General features: G+C 35.5%; 2 protein-coding genes and 1 long non-coding RNA gene across 7 annotated transcripts; all 3 read left to right on the top strand.

Moving 5' to 3' along the window:
* Positions 1 to 1,279: 1,279 nt before the first annotated feature.
* On the top strand, positions 1,280 to 5,276 carry ZIM (GATA-type zinc finger protein with TIFY domain-containing protein). 4 transcript variants are annotated; one of them, XR_015793235.1, is made up of 8 exons: positions 1,280 to 1,840; positions 2,104 to 2,187; positions 2,275 to 2,408; positions 2,680 to 2,787; positions 2,946 to 3,051; positions 4,597 to 4,686; positions 4,795 to 4,854; positions 4,952 to 5,016. XR_015793235.1 is itself a non-coding variant. In XM_022276437.2 (7 exons), exons 1-7 carry the CDS (start codon positions 1,550 to 1,552, stop codon positions 4,960 to 4,962), a joined length of 786 nt encoding a protein of 261 aa, XP_022132129.1. In that variant the 5' UTR covers positions 1,281 to 1,549; the 3' UTR covers positions 4,963 to 5,276. The 4 variants fall into 4 exon arrangements, 3 of the variants coding, with proteins under 3 accessions (XP_022132129.1, XP_022132128.1, XP_022132127.1); XM_022276437.2 differs by lacking the exon at positions 4,597 to 4,686 and having other exon boundaries at positions 1,281 to 1,840; positions 4,960 to 5,276; XM_022276435.2 differs by lacking the exon at positions 4,597 to 4,686 and having other exon boundaries at positions 1,286 to 1,840; positions 4,952 to 5,276.
* A 2,248-nt stretch (positions 5,277 to 7,524) lies between these two features.
* LOC111004894 (GATA transcription factor 24) lies at positions 7,525 to 16,271 on the top strand. 2 transcript variants are annotated; one of them, XM_022276151.2, is made up of 12 exons: positions 7,525 to 7,666; positions 7,808 to 8,092; positions 9,633 to 9,719; positions 9,796 to 9,929; positions 10,512 to 10,619; positions 10,748 to 10,862; positions 11,966 to 12,025; positions 12,773 to 12,838; positions 12,924 to 12,995; positions 13,717 to 13,797; positions 15,659 to 15,727; positions 15,815 to 16,271. In XM_022276151.2, exons 2-11 carry the CDS (start codon positions 7,829 to 7,831, stop codon positions 15,722 to 15,724), a joined length of 1,053 nt encoding a protein of 350 aa, XP_022131843.1. In that variant the 5' UTR covers positions 7,525 to 7,666; positions 7,808 to 7,828; the 3' UTR covers positions 15,725 to 15,727; positions 15,815 to 16,271. The 2 variants fall into 2 exon arrangements, with proteins under 2 accessions (XP_022131843.1, XP_022131842.1); XM_022276150.2 differs by having other exon boundaries at positions 7,567 to 8,092.
* An 869-nt stretch (positions 16,272 to 17,140) lies between these two features.
* LOC148209378 (uncharacterized) lies at positions 17,141 to 18,668 on the top strand. The gene is made up of 2 exons (XR_015792884.1): positions 17,141 to 17,412; positions 18,352 to 18,668. It is a non-coding gene; the product is annotated as an uncharacterized LOC148209378 (long non-coding RNA).
* The last annotated feature ends 941 nt before the right edge of the window (positions 18,669 to 19,609 follow it).

The raw sequence follows: 19,609 nt of genomic DNA, 5'->3' as shown, positions 1-19,609 counted from the left end.
TATGGTCACTAAAAATCATACAAACCAGCCTTGACAACAGAAAGCATAAACATAAATCTTAAATAGTTAAACCAAAAAATAAAAAAAGAAAAAAAAAACTGCATGAGGCTCAAACAAATATATTTTCCCCTTTCTCAACAAAAAAATATATTGGAATAATAATTGGTACTGTTATCTTACAAAATTTACAATAATTCATATTTCGATGAGAAAACAATTATTTATCATCGTTCTCTTCATTTATGCATTTATTTCTAATAGCTGTGAACTACATAATAGTTAGTAAAATATAGCAGCGATAGATACTCGCTGACTAGACATATCTTATATACTTAACGTTAATAGTTTGACAAAAGGTCATGAGATAGTCACATATTGTTGTACTTAGAAAAAAGTGTAAACAATGATTACCCCATATTAAGAGTGTTAAAAAAAATTTAATGACTCGAAAAAATTGACCAACTCAATCTTTACGATTTACGTTGAGTTAAAACTTGTTTGGGTGGTAAAACGTTTACTTCAAATAAGTATTAGTTGAGCTAAACTAACCATAACTAATTATTAAATTTAAAATTATTTATCTTTTTACCCATCGGACAAGAGAATAACAAGTTACAAATTCTATCACAGTCATGTATTTTTATTACTGTAAAATTTATAAATAAAGTAGTTAATGATATTCTTACCATTATCATTTTTACAATGACGAATCGTGTGGGTGTTTCGAAAAAACGTGGTTCAATTTTCAGAGTCTCAAAAAGGTCTTGAAGGCATCCACCGAAATTCGGAAGCCAGGAGCTATTAGAAAATAGATTCCTATTCCCAAAGTATTTTTTGTTATATTTATTTTAATTTTATTGAATTCAATACTTTTTTATGAATTATTTATTCTACAAGAGTTTTGAGACCCATTTTTTAAAAAGTTGTTTGGGTGTACTATTTAATTCAGATAATATATAAAGACGTTTTAAAGATATTATCATTTATTTTTTATTTTTTGAGTACAATAAAAAGTTATTTGATTTGAATAAATTTATGAATTAAGTAAATTGGATCTAAAAGATATATCAATCTAACCCAACCCCTAACGTGACACCGAACCCCTGCCCAGTATTTTTCAAAACAAATCAAATTTATACGAAATTTGCGGTTTTTTTTATTGTTTTTAAAACAATTAATTACCGGGTAGATCGAGAAATAGAAAATATTTTTACGAGCCACCAATATTCGGGGGGCAAATTTCGTAAATTCCGCCACCATTTAGGAATTAGGATCCCTTTTCTTCCTTCAGTCCACAGTCCCATTGGTCTCTCAGTCGAACGCCTCACTCCATTCTCTCTTTCCTCTACAGCTCCTCAACGCAACAAAGTCTACTGCGATAACAGATTTCGCGACATCTTTACACACGCTTCTCTTTTTCCACTCTCCATCTCTGTCCCTTGATCGGACTCGATTCTCTTCTATATTCTTTCAATTCCCTCTCCGGCCATCCCTTCTTCTCCCGTTCTGCAATGCTCCAAACGCCATTGATTTTGTTCTGCAGGAGTTAATGTACGGACGCGCCCAGCCGCTGACCATGGCCGACCAGATCGCCTCCGGCCCCGACTGCGGCGACAGCGGCGACCACTTGGATAATCGCCTTGTTCGATACGGAGCCCACTCTCTCGATGACGGTGCTGGAGGAGTAGGCGGCATCATCGAAGATCTCAACCCTGATGCCGTTTATGCTTCCGCCGGTGATGGCTCAGACATGGCTGTTCAACGCAGCGATGGTTCGAGCCAGCTCACACTTTCATTCCGTGGCCAAGTATATCTTTTCGATGCAGTCTCTCCTGAGAAGGTATAGCGTTCATGCGATTTAGGGTTTTTGTTTTAAATTGTTTTTTATCGGCCGTTCTCTCCTGGATTTTGTGAAGTTTTGGAATGGAGCTGGGTTTAGAACTTGATAGTTGTGGAACTTGTGAGTTTTCATCATTGTATACATTGAACTCGATACTCCTTGATTTCATAATTTCCTCAACTTTTTCGGTGGCCACAAGCGGTGGGAGAATTGAGGACGAGGCTGGTTAATCGTAAAAAAACTACATTCTGCATCCTGTGTAGGTACAGGCAGTATTATTGTTGTTGGGTGGTTGCGAACTATCTTCTGGCCAGCAAGGTGTGGATTTTGTAAATCAGAACCAAAGGGTACTGCTGGAAACTTGTAATGTATCCCTTTTTTTAGGAGAAATCAACATTTTTCTTTCTAACTTTGTTTCCTTCCATATTTTATAGAACGCCGTGGACTTCCCCGGACGCGTTAGTCAACCGCAGAGGGCAGCCTCATTAAATCGGTTTCGGCAGAAAAGGAAGGAGCGATGTTTTGACAAAAAAGTTAGATATAGCGTCCGTCAGGAGGTTGCTCTCAGGTTTGGCGACTAACATGTTAAGTTACTTGCTGGATTTTTTTTTTCCTGTTTGCACATTCGTTGATTTCTGTTTTTTCCTTCTCTTTCACAGTTCACTTAGGTGTGCCCCTTCTGTTTGTTTTTATAGCAACTTCGTTCACAAAGAAATTTTCAATTCGTGCATGTTGTGCTGTTCATGTGCTTTAATAAAAAAAACTATATCACTCAGCATTTGCTTTTAAAAGAACTCTGGGTTTTTGATCTCTTATTTAAATTGACAAAACAATTGCAGGATGCAACGCAACAAAGGACAGTTTACTTCTTCCAAGAAGCCTGATGGTTCGTATAGCCTTGGCAGTGTCTCAGAGTCGGGTCAAGATGAAAATCCACCAGAAACTACGTGAGTTTCATGGTTCAGTAATTTCTGAAACAACTATTTCAACACATAGATGTTGTCTCTGGAACATTTCATTCCACCATCAGAATTCGTACTCTGTTATATGTTAAAATACATGTTTAGATTTTTTTCATCCTTGAAATTTTGTGTTTTTTCTCTAGATGCACAAATTGTGGCATAAGTTCAATGGCTACCCCAATGATGCGGCGAGGACCATCTGGGCCTAGATCGCTTTGCAATGCCTGTGGACTTTTTTGGGCAAACAGGGTAAGTATGCTTCTACGTAGTTGATTATTTTTACTATTAATTATATTTCAAGGAAAGCTTCATTTTCGTAGATGTCATGGTCGCTGCTGATGGATATGCCAGACCTTTTCATGGGTCATATTGGCTTTCATAATATCAGATGTGTCATCTTTACTATTTTGTGCTTCGTTGTGTGTGGATTTTGTTTTTGAGTGCTCGTTTGCTTAAATGTTTAAAGTGGGAACAGCTAAAAGTGATGATGCATGGTGACTAGGTTAATTTGGGCCTTTTTGGTATTAATTATTCTGTAGAAAAACTATTGACGTGGTTCTCAATTTCTATATTAAACAAATCACACCAGTTCTTGCATTTGTTATTCTAACTCAACCTTTTCATGGGGTCATGTTGGCTGGAAGGTATCAATGAAATAGTTTCTTTATCCAAAAGAAATGTTAGCTGGAAGGTTGGACAAAAAGAATTTGCCCCCTCATTAGCTACTCCTCAACTAGCTCTCAAAAAAGAGCTGGAATGAGAATCTTTCATAACATTGAACCGAAAAGTTGTTGGCGTCCTCTCTGTAAAGCTTTGATGTTGTACTGGCTAAAGAAGCAATGATAAGATTAATGGACAAACTAGAGGCATATTGAAAGACTGTGGCAACTTTCTCTTCTTCTGCAAGACTCGTTGTCTTGGAGATGGGATGAATTAATGTTCACTGTGTTCAACTAACACATAGAACTGTGGTCATCCTCAGTACGCTTGTCAATAAGTCTACTTAATGAGTCGACCACCATGGTAAAGAGAAAAGCGGAGAGGGTCTCTTTGCTAAAGGCCCCTGGGAGCCAGCACCCTGCCTATTGTTCTTCCATTCATAAAAATAGAGAAGCTTTGGAGGTATATAGTACGGCTATAAATTCAATCAAGATCTCCTTTTATACCAAAGTCTTCCCGTTTGCATAATTTCATCAGGATATTGTCAACCTACTTTAACATAGGCTTTTATAAGTATGTTTTTATGATAAAACGAGCTTTCTTTCTCTCCTCAAATCCTCCACCTCTTCATTGTTAATAATTATAGCATAAAAATTTACTCTATTTTTAATAAAGCCCAATTATGCCTCGTCAATTATGTGAGCTGTGAGGAAGCCCAGCCCTTTCTTTAATCTCTTCACCAACCCCTAGGAAATCAACTTTTAAAGAGAGGTGATTAGTAGGTATGCGTATGCTATATGCTATACTTGTTTGTCTTACTCACACAAATCATTTTTCGGGATTAATAAGTTTCATGGGTGCATCTTTCCACAATCCCTGTCTCAACAAAATCTTAGAACACCCAAGCACATTTGTCTTATAATGGTCCAGTATTTTTTCTTGTCCCCTGCCCCTAGTTTGTTCCTTTTTGTGACTAATAAAAGTTCGTCCCTCAAGAAAAATTCTACCTTTGCCTCCTGAGGTGAGGGAGTCAACTGCATTCACATTCCTATGGTACCAAGCTGTCTCGATGATCCATATGATATGACTTTCACACTTGTCTTCTTATACTATTATGGTTATATGTTATTACAGTTTGTTATTATCCCTATTCTCTACACTTCAAGATCTCTGGAGTTTGCTGTGAAATTGTGAATGCATGGCCTACATTTTCCTGTTTGATGGGTAATTTCGTGTAGTTTCACAGATCGTAATCTCTAAGAATTCATTATTCTCCTCAACATGCTGATGTTATTTTAATTTTCTCAATACTTCGCTCGTGCAATTTTGCAGGGCACGTTAAGGGATCTTTCAAAGAGAAATCCGGACCATCCAGTGACTCCGGCCGAGCAGGTATGTTCCTGTTACAGAGTTATTATTTGATTTTGTTTAAATCATTCTGGTTTTACATGTATTCCAAGTTTGAACTCAACTAATTTCATCATTTTAGTGTGAAAGTGATGCTGCCAAGGAGTTGGACTGCAGACGTGGCACCCATCCACACAGCAATCTGGCTTCTTTCTCTAATGGTGATAACTCTGCTTTAATGGCTGAGCATTAGATTTAAGTTAGTTTATTACAGAAAAAAGGCCGTCATGGGCTGTTTCTGGCTTCATTCAATCAGACCCTCGTTTTGGTAATTTTACAACGTGGGTTTTAGAATGTACAGATATAGCATATCAATGCCTTCTATTAAATACGAGGGATAAATAATCTCCCCATTATGTCACCTTGATACCTATGAAGTAGTACAACTTGTTGCCCTTCTTTTTTCTCTTTTGCCTTGCCATTACACCGATGTCTCCATATTTTTTCAATTATGTTTTGTTTTAAGCGGTACTTATTTCTTATTGATGATATTGCGTTTTTTTAATTGATTAGGACGAAGAGACATGTCTAATTGTTTTTTTTTTTTTTTGAAAGGAGTCTAATAATATGTTGTTAATTGCACTTATACTCGATGAATTTTATTTAGAAAATGCATGTTAAGGATCCAAAGATAAGGGATCTATTTGTTCGATCGGTGACAAAAATATTCAACCGATTTATAATATAAGTGGACTATTCCTCTCATGGTTAAATAGTTTTGTGACGAAATCTATGTATATTGATATGGTATCAGAGCTCAAAAAGTTCAAACAGACATCTGATTTAACCGTAGAATTCGGCGAAGGTTGGTGAACTTAAAGAGACATCATTTTAAGGGGATGTTAAGGTTCTTAAGATGAGACCTAACAAGATTTTAAAATATATAGATAAAAATAGATTCACATGGGTTGGTAAGAGTAACTTATTCTTGGGTTGTACAAGTGTTTGGATATTTTTTTGTTTTGAAAAAAAAAATTCATTACAAATAAATGGGAGGGATTAGAAGCCATTGCCCATAGATGAAGTTGTATGTAAATCCTCTGGGTTGATCTAGGCATAAAACATTGGAATTATTGAAAAAGTAAAAAGAGGATTAGAAGGAATGAGTTGAAATCATGATTGTGTAACTACTTAATTTGATGTTGTTACATTTAGATATTATTGGTTAAAATTTAAGTTTGGTCGGAAAAGAATCATGATTATTGCAATATTAATTTACAACTATTGACTTTTATTGTATGTTTTTCAATGCTAATTTATCTTGGGGTGTAGTTAGATGAAGGCGATTATTTGGTTGAACAGTAAATAACTCTAGTAAAACAATTTTGGAAAAACCATCCGTGGATCAAAAAATAGTTCTCTACTTTTTGTCCCATAATTGCATTCAATAATAGCTTTGGAATAATTGATAAAAAAATAATAACTACATGATTTTGAAAGTAATATAAGCTATGATTGTCCTAAGAACCAGTTCATTAATGTCACAATTGTGCATTACAACTTGCTAGATGTTGTGATGTATTTATGTTGGTTCAAATTGTAGTGGCACACCATTGATTGCATCTTTCTCGTGCCCATCTTATTTTTGGTGTTTGGGTTTGAAAGTTTTCTCACTTAGACTCACCTAGTCGTGTTATGTCTAGATTACAACTTATTTGGATTAGATCATACTAATCTCGGGATTAGATCATACTAATCTCATTTTAGATACGGTATTTGATACTTTTCACAATTTTACACTTTAACAAACTATAATTTAGGTGGGAGGACTTTTTGGTCTCACTTGATTTGGACTATTAAATACTTTGACTCAAGTATGCTTCATACTAGTATGATTCACATGATGATTAACCAAACATGCGTATAGTCAAAATATGCTAAAACTAATAAGTAGGGGATTATTTTTAATTAAAAAACTATAATTTACAATAAATATTTTAATTAAATATTGTTTTATCGATAAAATTAATGGAGTATTTTAGAAGTAGACATCATCACCATCAGATGTAAAACTAAGCAGATACCTTCGATTCTAATAACAGAAAACCGTGTTGTTTGTAAGAGATGTGAATCCGCTTGTCCGATAGATTTTTTGAGTGTTTGCGTTTATTTACATCATGAAACAGCTCGAAGCATGAATCTACCTTATTGATACGTTATAGAAAAAATGGGACTAAAACTGCAAACATATTAGTGAAAAATAGAGAATTTCCAAAGACAAAAAGGGAAAAAGAAATTAAAGATTTCAATATTATATCAAAATTTCTCTTCAACTGAAATGTCAAAATGTGAGTCAACGCCTTTGCAAAAGAGAAAAAAGAAGTCAACGGGAACCAAACATGGCAAAGTCGTTATTTATCAAAACATAGGGTCCACTGGTATATCCTAAATTATTTAAAAGACATTATCCCATGATTTCAGTGGTTGTTACCAGCCGTTGGATCTGATTATAAAAAGAATCATTCAGTCGCCGGCCAATAGGTCCATCGCCCTTGACACTCGCTGGCTCATGTGAGCCGTCAGTTCATGTGGGTCCCACTTACATCGGAAATTATTATTTAAACAAACGGCTGGAGATGAGGGTGCCTCGGAACGTCGTATCTTCGCGCCGCAGAGTATAATTCCCCAGTATTTATGTTATAACCTTGAAAAATCTCCGTCGCCGTCATAAATTTTCGTAATTGAATTATCATTTTTGAAAGGAAAAAAAAAGAGAGACTGAAATTTAAAAATTACCCGTTTGAGGCTCTCCAAGGAAACACAAGGGCACATCCTGCAAATCCTTTAACCATTTCTGGTAGCTTTTTTCCTCTATCTTCTTGGTTTCTGAAGCCTATTCGAGCTCGAATTTTCGATTGAGTCTGTAAAAAATTCGTGAAATAGACCATCTTTGACCCCATGAAGCTGGTTGACGGTTAGGGCTTCGTTTCTGGTGCAGTTAGGGCTTTTCGACAAATTGATGGCGGCTGCAAATCCTCAGCCTTTGCAAGCGCGTCCTTTCCAGGATCATGTCCAAGTTCCTACAATGATGGGGGATGACGACGTTGAATATGAAGATGGTGGTGGTGGGGGTGGTGACGTTATGGATGATGTCGAGGAGGCTCATATGGCCTCGGTGAGCGTCGCGAACCTTGGAGGGGTGGTCATGGCGTCTAGAACTAGTGAACTTACGCTTTCGTTCGAAGGCGAGGTTTACGTTTTCCCCGCAGTTACTCCCGAAAAGGTACTTTTTTTTGCGTGTTCTCTGGCATTTTTGGTGTAAGCACATGCTCCTATTCTCGAAGGTATGTTTAATTTGAACAAACTGGAGTTTCTGGGGCTTTCTTCAATCCGAACTGGTGTTTTTATGCTACCCTGAATGCCAAGAAGTTTTCGAAATAGGCTACAGTAGCCAAGAAGGAGTTTAAGACGTAATCTTCTGGATGATCGTGTTGAATTCTTATAGAGAGAGAGAGAGCCGGGGGGGGGGGGGGGGGGGGGAGGCAGAGAGAGAGAGAGAGAGAGAGATCTGACTTTGGGTAGACATCCATTTATATTTTTGTTCAATCAGTCTGACTAATTAGAATATTCGTACTTTTTTTCAATGGATATATAGTACATTCATGTGCAGATCTTGGAATTAGTTTCTCTCTCTTTTCCTGGTTATATATTCTGTATCTCCTCTTTTTTATATCATTGAGTTGGGAGTATGAAGCTCTGTTTTCAGTTGCTTTATTCAGAGAGCTTTATGCTGCGGCATTTGGATATTTTTCAAAAATAGTTTCTGATTTCTAGGGGCAGATTGGGCTTAGTTAGGAAAGGTAATCATGCACACTAAAACGTCTCTGGGACCACCCACAGAGTTGTGGAATGCCTTTCTGGTCGCATGGTTAACTCATATTTCGCACGGGAATAGGATTGTTAATGACTATTGTCATTTAGTCAACCTTGTCTATTTCCTCACTGGAATTTGGGACGAATAGTTTTGTTCTCTAGGTCTATTCGAATATGTTTGATTTTCATATTTCTCTTGAAAAGCTTGTCAACCTTTTTCCGACTAAGCACTACAATAATTCTTGGATCGCAAACTTTCCTCTCTCTTTTTTTAAATAAATAAATTTACTGATTATATGGGGGGTGATTTCCACAATATCTTCTTGGGACTTGTCTCATTTACATATCTATCTCTCTTTGCCTGATAGTTTCAAAGCAGCTTATCTGTACATTTATTTATAAGAACTATTTGTTTTCTATCTTAAAGAAAGAATTAGTAAAGGTAAGGGAGTGTGTGCCTTTCTTTGAACCAGACATGGCACTCTTGGTACTATTCTACACCTGTGACACGCATAAGAGTTCTGAAATGTATTGTTATTACAAATTGAATTTTAAATTTCATGCATTTAGAGGTATCACGGACAGGGCTGACAGTCTGGATCTGTCTAAACAACCTGATGAAGTAAAAGCTAAAACAATAGTCAAAGTTAGCTAGAAGTAAGTTCTGTAGAGAAAAATAGCCAGAAGTAATGGCAATGAAATTAACTTTTGGAGGAACAGTTAGAGCATACAATGGAAAAAAAAGCCAGAAACTTCTTGTTGTTTAGTCAGACGATGATATGGAGTATATGGTAAATGGTGGTGACCTGGCACCTTGTCATTCACTAGACATTTTTCAAGTTAAAATATTATGATTATACGGGCATAATTAGTTTTGGTCCACTCCACTATAATTTGGAGTCTGTTGTCTCTGGAAGACTTAACTGGTTTAGTGGTTTTTGACGTGAAAGGTACAAGCTGTGCTCCTACTTCTGGGAGGGCGTGATGTGCCAACTGGTGTACCTACAATGGAAGTACCATACGATCATAATAACAGGGTAATGCGAATCATTGAAAATATACTCCCTATTATGTGGTTATTTTCATATATTAGATCTTGCCTACTATCTTCAGGGTATGGTTGACACCCCAAAGCGCTCCAATTTATCACGAAGAATAGCCTCCCTGGTTAGGTTTCGTGAAAAACGGAAAGAGAGATGTTTTGACAAGAAAATTAGGTACACTGTACGGAAAGAGGTTGCACAAAGGTAAGATGACTTAGGCTATGATTTTACGGAATCAATTTTAATGACTAATTTTTACTTTGCACGTTGGTGCTTGTGGTTGTTCCAATAATCTTCTTCCCACATCATGTGGTACAAGATGCTTATGGATATAGTGTACAAAATTCCAGGTCTCAGCTGTGGGACAACTTAGCTCAAATTATGAAGGCAACCAAAATTTCCCCTAAATAGTATAAGATATTACACTATCTACTATTTATCTATTCTGCTGAATGATCATAAGTTTTGAGTTCAATATTTGAGGCCCAGTTTGATGTGTGAAACTGGTTGCATTCATAAATTTTTTACCTTGGAATTTGTTCTGGTCTGTTAGAATAGTGTCTCTCATTGAACAAAATTTAATAATTAGAAATAATTTTTCTGATATTTACGTACTCTTATAAAAAAAACTAGACTTATGTTTGGCCTTTTTCATTTTGAGAAACTCATGGTTCTCTGATCTTATGGGGAAATAGAAGCAGATCTCACTTCTTTGGTGGACACAGTTTTAATAGCCATGCATATTTATTATATTTATATTTATTTATTTATTTTTACTTGTTCTAGGATGCACCGTAAGAATGGCCAGTTTGCATCATTGAAGGAAAGTTCAGGTGCTTCAAGTTGGGAATCAGCACATAGTTGCCTCCAAGATGGCACCCGTTCTGAAACTGTGTGAGTTAATGCTTGTAATCTGATGTGACCGGAGTATTTGAATTTTTTTTGTATATTGTTTCAATTTTATTTTATTATTGCTGATATATACTTCTATAAATGTTTCATGTTTCTAAAATATTTTTCAGTTTGCGGAAATGTCAACATTGTGGTGTCAGTGAAAACAATACACCTGCAATGCGTCGTGGGCCTGCCGGACCGAGAACTTTATGCAATGCATGCGGTTTGATGTGGGCAAACAAGGTTTGTATGCTAAGAATTATTGTTATAAATTTATAACTTAAGATGTCCACTTACATGTGGGTGTAGTTTTTTTAATTAAAAAAAATTATTGTTATGTTAAAATAGAATAAGACATTAAATAATGGAGAAAACCCTGTGCCATGTAAGTTACATGTCTTTTAATAGAGCGATAGAGATATTGTATTGCTATAATTACCAAAAGGCTTATAGCTTTTACCCCAAGAATCAATGACAAAAGTAGATTCTTCAGAAGAACTCAGAAGGCGAACTGCCAGGCATAAGGACAGGGGAAGAATAGATGGTTCTGTGTTTCACCATTAAACTTACAAAGGTGTCACCAATTTAGTGATAGAAATATCTTAAGTGTTAATGCTGCCCAACAAAAGCTCCGAGAAAACTTAAATCAACTTGTAGAGATGAGAAATGAGAATCAATGATAACATCGCCCTTTGTGAGATCTAGAAAAAGATTTACTGGTAAAAGAGCTATTGTCACTAGCTCATATCCATTCATCTTCCAAAGGGGTAAGATATTTCCAGCTAGCATAGAAGGGGACAGCTGCACTTGAAATGCATCGTTATTCAGTTTCCTTCTTGGGTTAAGGTGCCAGCTGGAATTCCGAATTCTGATTGTGAGGTTTTACTGTTAGAGACCGTTGACTGCTTTGCTGGAAACTGGATCAGTTCATCAACCTCTTGAATGAATATCATACATAAAAGCAATGGTTTTGTGCATAGAGCATCATTTTTAAAGTGGTACCTTCAAAGGCATCTAGCTAAGAGAGCTATGCTATGCTTATATGTCCAATATAGCTGAAACTGAGGCTTCCCAGAACGAGTAGGCTGCACTGTACAAGATGAGAAACCCCTCTTGAAAAGCAGCCTCCCATAAGAACTTTCTCATTGTTTACCAAATAGTGTTTCTGTCTGAAGAAGGCATTTTAGTAAGATTCATTTAGGAGGTGGCAAGTTATATCTGTGAATACTTTATGGATTTAAGTTCTTATTGTATTCTATTTCTTCATGTAGCTTTTGTTGGCATTTTTCTTATGCAACATATTTTTAGCACTATTCTTTTTTCTTACCAGCTCATTGGTTGTACAGGGCACGTTGAGAGATCTCAGCAAGGGAGGGAGAAATACGTCTCTGGATCATATGGAACCTGTACGTAATATAAAATAAAGCCCCTGTTTTTCATTTTAAAAATGTTTGTCTCATTGTTTAAGGCTTCCTGTACTCTGATAATGATCAAATTTGTCTCATTGTTTAAGGCTTACTGTACTCTGATCGTGATCAAATTTCTATGTTACTCGGGATGTGGCACACACCCATTTTTCAGTTTTTAAGTAGAAGTCTCAAACGGACGAGGGAAAAAAGAATGTGCAGCTAAGATGGTTAATCCCCTTTCTAAATAAGAGGTCCATGTATTAAGGTGTAAGATGGTACCCATTTGTGAGGGAGGACTAAATGGCCATCCTTAACACAACAGGATTAGGAGATAACCAAAAAAAAAAAAACTCTCAAATCAGCCACAATTAGGCAAAAAAACTCCGTCTATATGTGTTCAAGTCTTCACCTTCCTAAATGACTGACTTTGTATTGTTTTGATCCTTTTGGTCTTCTGTTGTAGACTGCTTTTCAAAAATATATTCCTATAGTTTCTGTTTATCTCCGGTATCTTTTCACATTAAATATTTCCTCGAAATCAAATTTGAAATATAAAAACTTTCTAATAGGCTGTTCTTGAACAGTGTGTAAACGTGTTTGCATGACTAGTTGTGTCTTCTTTTTGGATAAACAAAAAATTGTTGTAGGTTTTCATGGTTGATTCATTGAAAGCTTGTATACTGGTATCCCATCTTTAAGTATTGATATACTTGGTCTTTTCCAATGACTATAATGGATTTGCAGGAAACCCCAATGGATATCAAACCCACAATCATGGAGGGAGAATTTTCGGGTATCCAGGATGAACATGTACTACTCTTTTTTTTCATTACAAATACCTTCCATTTGGCTAGCTTGTGTTATCTGCAAGCCAATGCATACAATATGCATGCAGGGAACTCCTGAGGATCCTGGTAAAACTATGACTGAAGGCTCCAGCAATCCTTCCATTGACCCAGATGAGGAAGTATGCCCATATCTTAGTGGATTTTTTAGCCTCCCATTCTTTAACGACTTTTTTACCTGCATTTGAAAGTTTCTGCTGAATTGGCCAAATAATCACTATTATTATTTCCTATCCCACTGCTTTTTTTATTTACTTCGGAATAGATAATTTCCCCTTCAGTAAGATATCCTAAATTACCGAACCCCCATAATGAAAACCAGCACTTTCTCCCAGTTCCTTGTGATGACAAATTGGTTCATGTCAGATTGGTGCTTCGATTTGTTATTGACTTAAAAAGGTTTCAATATCTTGCATAAACATATTGGTTAGTTAATATCTGTTCACTGTACTCTTATCAGTGAAGGTGCTTGGCAAATGTATTTCTCTTCACCTTCAATTGCCAGAAAGGCTTATCCTAGGTTTTCAGTTAGTCTATCTTATTCACCCTATTGCATAATTTCATAAGCTTGTTGCTCTTGAATTCAATGCCCGATCAATAAGAGCGAGAATGCTTGATTGATGAGAATCTGTTTAACTTGTAGATGTTATATGTATCTTTCTGTCCATTTACTATTTTTCTAGTCTGGAAGTATCAATTATTCCCTTCTGAACTTTGTTTTTGTAGTGTTTTTTGAAACTCCGGGGTTGCTTGGAAAACAAAACAAATCCTTGAGCACTTTGCTTCATACTGGACAAGAAAAGTGTGCTATTCCAAAGTAACTTGATGTTTCTTATGGTGCAGGATCTAAATCAAACCACCGGAGACCTTACAAATTCGTTGCCCATAAGAATTGTCAATCATTCAGCAAATAGTGATGAGCAGGTATTGGTTATTTTTGTTTTTTTTTTAAAATACATATAGTAAATTATTTTTCATTTCTATGACTTTTTTTTGGCAAGGGCAAAGTTATTTTAGTTTTTCCTCATGCTGTGATTTGAAAAGTATAGATTTGAATGTGAACTAACTTGAAACACTTGCTCAAACTGAAGTCAAGCGCTTCAGAAATCTCATCCAGTTTGCTTTCACTTCTGTAATTGGAATTTATTTTCTTTCACATCCTGTTTAATTTTCCATCATTAAATAATGTCAAAACAATAGCTTGAAAGGAACCATAACTTTTCACTGTAGCCCTCAATCAAAAAGGCTTCAAAGCATTATAGAAACCAGTACCACTCCTCTATATAATTTCAAGTATAGGAGCATGTTTTAAAATACCCAAAAAAAACTCCAAAGTCCTTGAGAATCTTAAACCAAAGGAACTAAGCAAATTACGAAGAAGGGTGATTGATTGGATCATCGCATCTACCATAATATATAAAGATGGAGGAAAGAAAGAGGTATATCTTTCTCCGCAAGATTAACAGTTCTTGTTCTGCTCAAAGTCAATAATTTCAGAATGCATTAGTAAATCAGTAGAAACAGTTCGACTTGGTCAAAGATAAGAAATGTAAGGGGACGATCTGCTGGAATTGAGGACATATTAGATCTTTGTTTCTTTTCTTTTGGGGAAGTGGTTTGATACAATACAATGTGTTGATTACTCTACATGCACATGGGGTAGATAATGCAAAGTGTCTTCATGCAGGTTTCCAAGGGCCTTTATCACATTAATGCAAAGGCCTTTATCACATTAATTCACTAGAGATTATGAATAACCCACGAAATTATATCAGATATGAATATATCAAACCATGATGTGTGAGTTTGATTGGAAAGTGAGGTTCCTGTTGGATTAAGGAAGTGAAACAACCATCATGGGGGATTACGAATATTCAAAACCAAGAAGTTAAGACCAGATCATGTTACCAAACGTCCTCCCAGACTCTGGTTAAACCTTATTCACAAGATCTATTTGGAAAATGTAGAGAATTTAGTACCTCGAGGAACGAATTGTGGTGAATATATGGTGGGAACATTGTATGTGAAATTAGAATCTCAACTCAATCATCCTCTCAGAGTCCCATGTCATTAGCTTGCAATCAAAATCTTTAGTGTATCTGATAGGTTTGAACTCTTTAATTCATTCTAGAACTAAGGAAATGATGGAAACGAACCAGGAGAGGGTAATTTTTCTCCGTCATTCTGTTACTTCATTTAGTTAGAAGCTACTCAAAATCCAGGGCCCACTCTGATACGAATCTTTCGTACCATTGCCGCTCTGTTACCTTTCATTTCATAGAACAATTTCACTTGAGGCCTACATTGTCTTCTCCGTAGGGAAACCTCCATGACTCGTTGTTTATGAGAACCAAATTAATAAATTCCAAGGTGCTTAGATTTTAAAATCTGTCCCAAAAAACCAAACATCTGACTCTTTTTTCATTAAGTTTTGTCCATTGATCTCGTCTAAAAATTCTTGCAAGTGCTACATAAATTGAATTGAAGCTAGTTATTGGTACAAATTCAGACTAGACTATAGTTTATTGTTTGTTGTTCTCCAAGGAGTTTGCTTGTATGATCAGCCAATTAGAAACCACAACTTTTTTTATATTTAGTCCCTGATGGATATAGGGAATGATCTTGATCAGTTGATTGCATTAACAAGTAGCTTTATAGACAAATCTTTGTTTATATTCCCTACATTTTTCCAGTAAGTAAGTTCTACTAATTGGTATCGATGCACTGCAATATCTTTTGGGTTGATATTCAAATACTTATACTAGTTTTTATCATCATTCTTCAGGAACCTCTTGTTGAACTTGCTAATCCTTCGGATACGGATCTAGACATCCCCACTAACTTTGATTAGAAGGTAATCATTTGCTTAGGAAATGGGTCAAGGATATTTCAAATAATACTTTGGCTGGTAATAATTTCTTTTACCCCTCATAAATCCTAGATGTCAAAAGTTACTATCAACAATGGAGTGGCAGTTAGGAGTTAGGACTTGTATAATTACAAAAAATGTCCATGACATAAGGTTCAAGTGTGCAGTGGGTCATCTTTTGGCCGGGGAGGTTGCACGCTGCTTTCAGCTGACGTTAGATCGTCTTAACAATTGCTGCCAGAATCTGTTTTGTGTTCGTTCACTGTACGAGTCGAGTTGTTAGGGGATACGCTTTGAGTTCTTCCATCACAGTGTATGATTGTGAGTGATTCATTTGGTAGGGGCTACTCTTGATTCAATTTTATTGGAAGTCTGCTTCCATCATTTACCGTCATAATGATGAAGGGATCAAATGCTTGTGGTGTTTGTATCTTAAGATAGACCTTTGTTTTGCTTCTAAATTATAATATTATATACGATGACTTGTGAAGCAAATTGCTAATAGAATAAACTTGCTTCCTTACCAGCCTATGTAGTTTAGAATATGATGGGATGCGAATCGCAAAATTAGGAAGTTTTTACTTTTCTTGTTTTGTTATTGAAGTTGGAACATTGATGTTATACCTGAAATAAGAGATTTAAAATATAAGTTTATGTTGTATTACGATGCAATTACTTTTAAATGTAGATTTAAATACTTTTTTTTGTGGGTTATATGAATTATGATATGCTAAAAATAAAAGAAAAGGAATATTAAGTCATATTTTGTTAGATACTTCCAGCCCGAACAAAAATCAAATATTTCCAAAAGTTAGGAAATTTAAATATTTTGTTAAAAACTGCTTTTAGTTTCTATAATTTCATTGGAAATAACAATTTAGTTCGTAAACTTTAGTTTGTAACGGTTTAGTTCATGTGTTTTTAAATTGGTAACAGTGTAATGCTTGAACTTATGTATTTTAAAGTTTGTAACGATTTGATATCTATTGTAAAAATTTTTCTTTAAATTTTTTATATATGTAGATCGATAAATTGATGAGAGATCAAATAAATTTATAAATTACAAAAACTAAATCGTTATTGGATAAAAAATGATACTTAATTTTAATTAGATTTTTTATGGTATTGATTAGATTGTTATAAATTTTAAATTATAAGAATTAAATTGTTGATTAAAATATTATCAAATAGGTACTAAATTGTTGCTTCATTACACACAAAAAGTACAATGAATGTTTTTTAACTTAATTTTTTTTAAGTTGATAAGAATTAAAAAAAAAAAAAAAAAGGCTTCAAGGCACAATTTTTTTGTCTTTTAAAAAAAAAAAATTGTATTTTGAAACATTTTTTTAATCCGCAAAAATTATTATTATTAATTTTTTAGCAAATCCGCAAAAATTAAAATAAAGCATATGTGAAAGTTGAACATTAAGGTAAAATGTAAACCCTGGCCCAAGCTACATCGGATATAAAATGGCCCAATAATTTGAATACTGCAGAAAAAAACGCGCGCATTCCCTTCGGCCGCGCCATTGCCGATCTGTTCTCTCTGCCTCTGTACCTCATCGTCACCAGTCTTCTCGCGCGTATGGGGGCGCCCGTTCCATTTGCCACTCTCTCACTCGCCGTAGCGCACTCTCGACGCCGACCATCATCCGCCATCTCAGACGGTATAGTCTCTCTCTCTATCTCGTTTTTTTCCCTCTTTACGAATTCTGTTTTTGTAACCTAATTCTTCTTACAGATCTGTTTCTTCTCTAGATTAGTTTGAACAAACGATTTATTTGAGTTCTTTTGCCACTTTAATCTGTACTCGAGGTTGTTTTTTCTTGTTTTAAGAAAGTGCCGGGGATGTCTAACTAAACTGACTGCTGCTGATTACTTTACGTAAAGAAAATTATTTAGAACCTGAGAAGAATTAGTAGAATTAATGATGGAAAAGGTATACTTAGCACATGGAGCTTTTATCATTAGGCTGCTAGGAGCTGCCCTGCTTCCCGGATAGTTTTATTAATATCCTCTCTCTATGTTTGAAAGGTACCTATTGTGGTCCTACATCATTTTGCTCAATGATCATTTCACCATATTTTTGTTGAAATCCGTCTTTAGTTGGCCTTTACTTTCCAAAGATTCAGGCAGGTATTCAATTATTCTTTTGGTAATAATCTGTCACATCTTAATGCACTCGAAGACCTTGGATGCATGGCTACTCATTTCTGGACAAAGGTAAAAGTGCCAAATGAATTCAAGAAGAAAATGTAATATATGAAGGTATGAACACTAAGAATACAAATAGACGATTAGTAGTGAAAATAAGATTTATTTTATTATTATTATTTTTTTTGATGTTTGTGAGTGTTTTACACACACCTTCAACTATTCTCATAGGACAACTGTATGGTCTTACTACATTTAGTTACTAAGATAATTTGTAGGATATTAAATTTAGGTAGGTGGCCACTACGGTTTGAATCCATTTACTCTGAGTTCGTCGCATTGACCCTTGTTGACCATTAGTTTTACTTTTTGATTTTGAAATTTACATAGATAGCGAATGAATAATTTCTCTCTTTTCTAGCTCTTGTAATTAAGACTTCTCCCAAATGCAGGAGCTTTGCTACCAAAAGATAGATTTAGGAGTGTTGCTCCCAAAAGATAGATTGGGGTAGGGTTATTGAAACATTATGCAGGACTTACCTCAATCCGCTAGGGATGATCAAGAATCTCCAAATTAAGAGAGGATGAGACAAGGCTGATTTCTCTTTAATTTCAAAGGGATAGTTGTGGAAATGTATTTTTCATTCTTGAGACTCTAATCTCTATCTCGCATCTTCAAAATTCTATAATAAAATATTATGCAGTTGTTATTGTTGTACTTCGTGTAATATTCAAACTTTATGAAGTTAAAAGTTAGAATTATATTAAATGCAAGCCATAGGCAAGAGAACATTGTGAAGGAGAGGGATATGAAAGAAGATCGGAGAGGCTGCAAGGGGTTGGTTAGCAAACATCATGTTATTTGAAATCTTGACTACGGCTCTTTGCCCGATTGGTTTGATTGGCAAGCTACCTTATCCATCTCTAGTTTGATTATTTGTAACGTTCATCATCATGACTCTAAAAGTCAAAGCATGTGACTTAAAAAAAAAGCACGAGTCATGATTTTTGGATAAATGAAGGTAGGTTTGGAGACAAATCCCAGGTACATGAAAAGATATCAAAAGGCATAGAAGTGAGTGATTCACAGCCACATTACACGTAGATGGGTGCTAAAAAAGACATTTCTTGAAATTTACTAGGGGGAAAAGATATTGACTTTCCACTTCTATTGGACCATGATGAAGCTCAAGTGAGTTACCTATAGCACATTCCTATGTTAGGACACAGACAAGCATTATGGGATGAGTGAGGTGTCAAGCGTTTTCTTTTGAGACAAGAATTTAGAGGACAGTGTTAGATGACACAAGTGTATGGGTATTTGTTTCTTTCCCCTGCGCTATAAGTTTTGAAAATGAGGTGTAGACTAAGACGAGCAACATGACACATTAGCCAGTAGGCATGGACGATTGAAGGTCATTATAGCCAGTATGGAAGTAAGAGAATGCTCATACATATGTGTAATTTGAGTGATTGTTGAAGATGGCATTGTAATACAAACTAAGAAGGATTATCAAAGAGCCTCACCTCAAGTACAATAAGGGGTGCCCTGGAATTTGCCTTTGCTCAAATAAAGACAATTTGGAGTATTGGACAAATATTAAACATCTCAATTTCATCATCCTCTTACAAAGTTTTCACTCGCTGTAGGTCTGGGACATTCGCATTCCTTCCTCTTTTTATTTTTGCTTTTCCATGAGGCTCAACAGT

This window comes from Momordica charantia (genome assembly GCF_013281855.1).
Source record: "Momordica charantia cultivar OHB3-1 chromosome 8 unlocalized genomic scaffold, Mcharantia_2.0 BLBB01000008.1, whole genome shotgun sequence".
In the NCBI taxonomy this organism is placed as follows: domain Eukaryota; kingdom Viridiplantae; phylum Streptophyta; class Magnoliopsida; order Cucurbitales; family Cucurbitaceae; genus Momordica; species Momordica charantia.
This window is presented reverse-complemented; position numbering and strand designations above follow the sequence as displayed.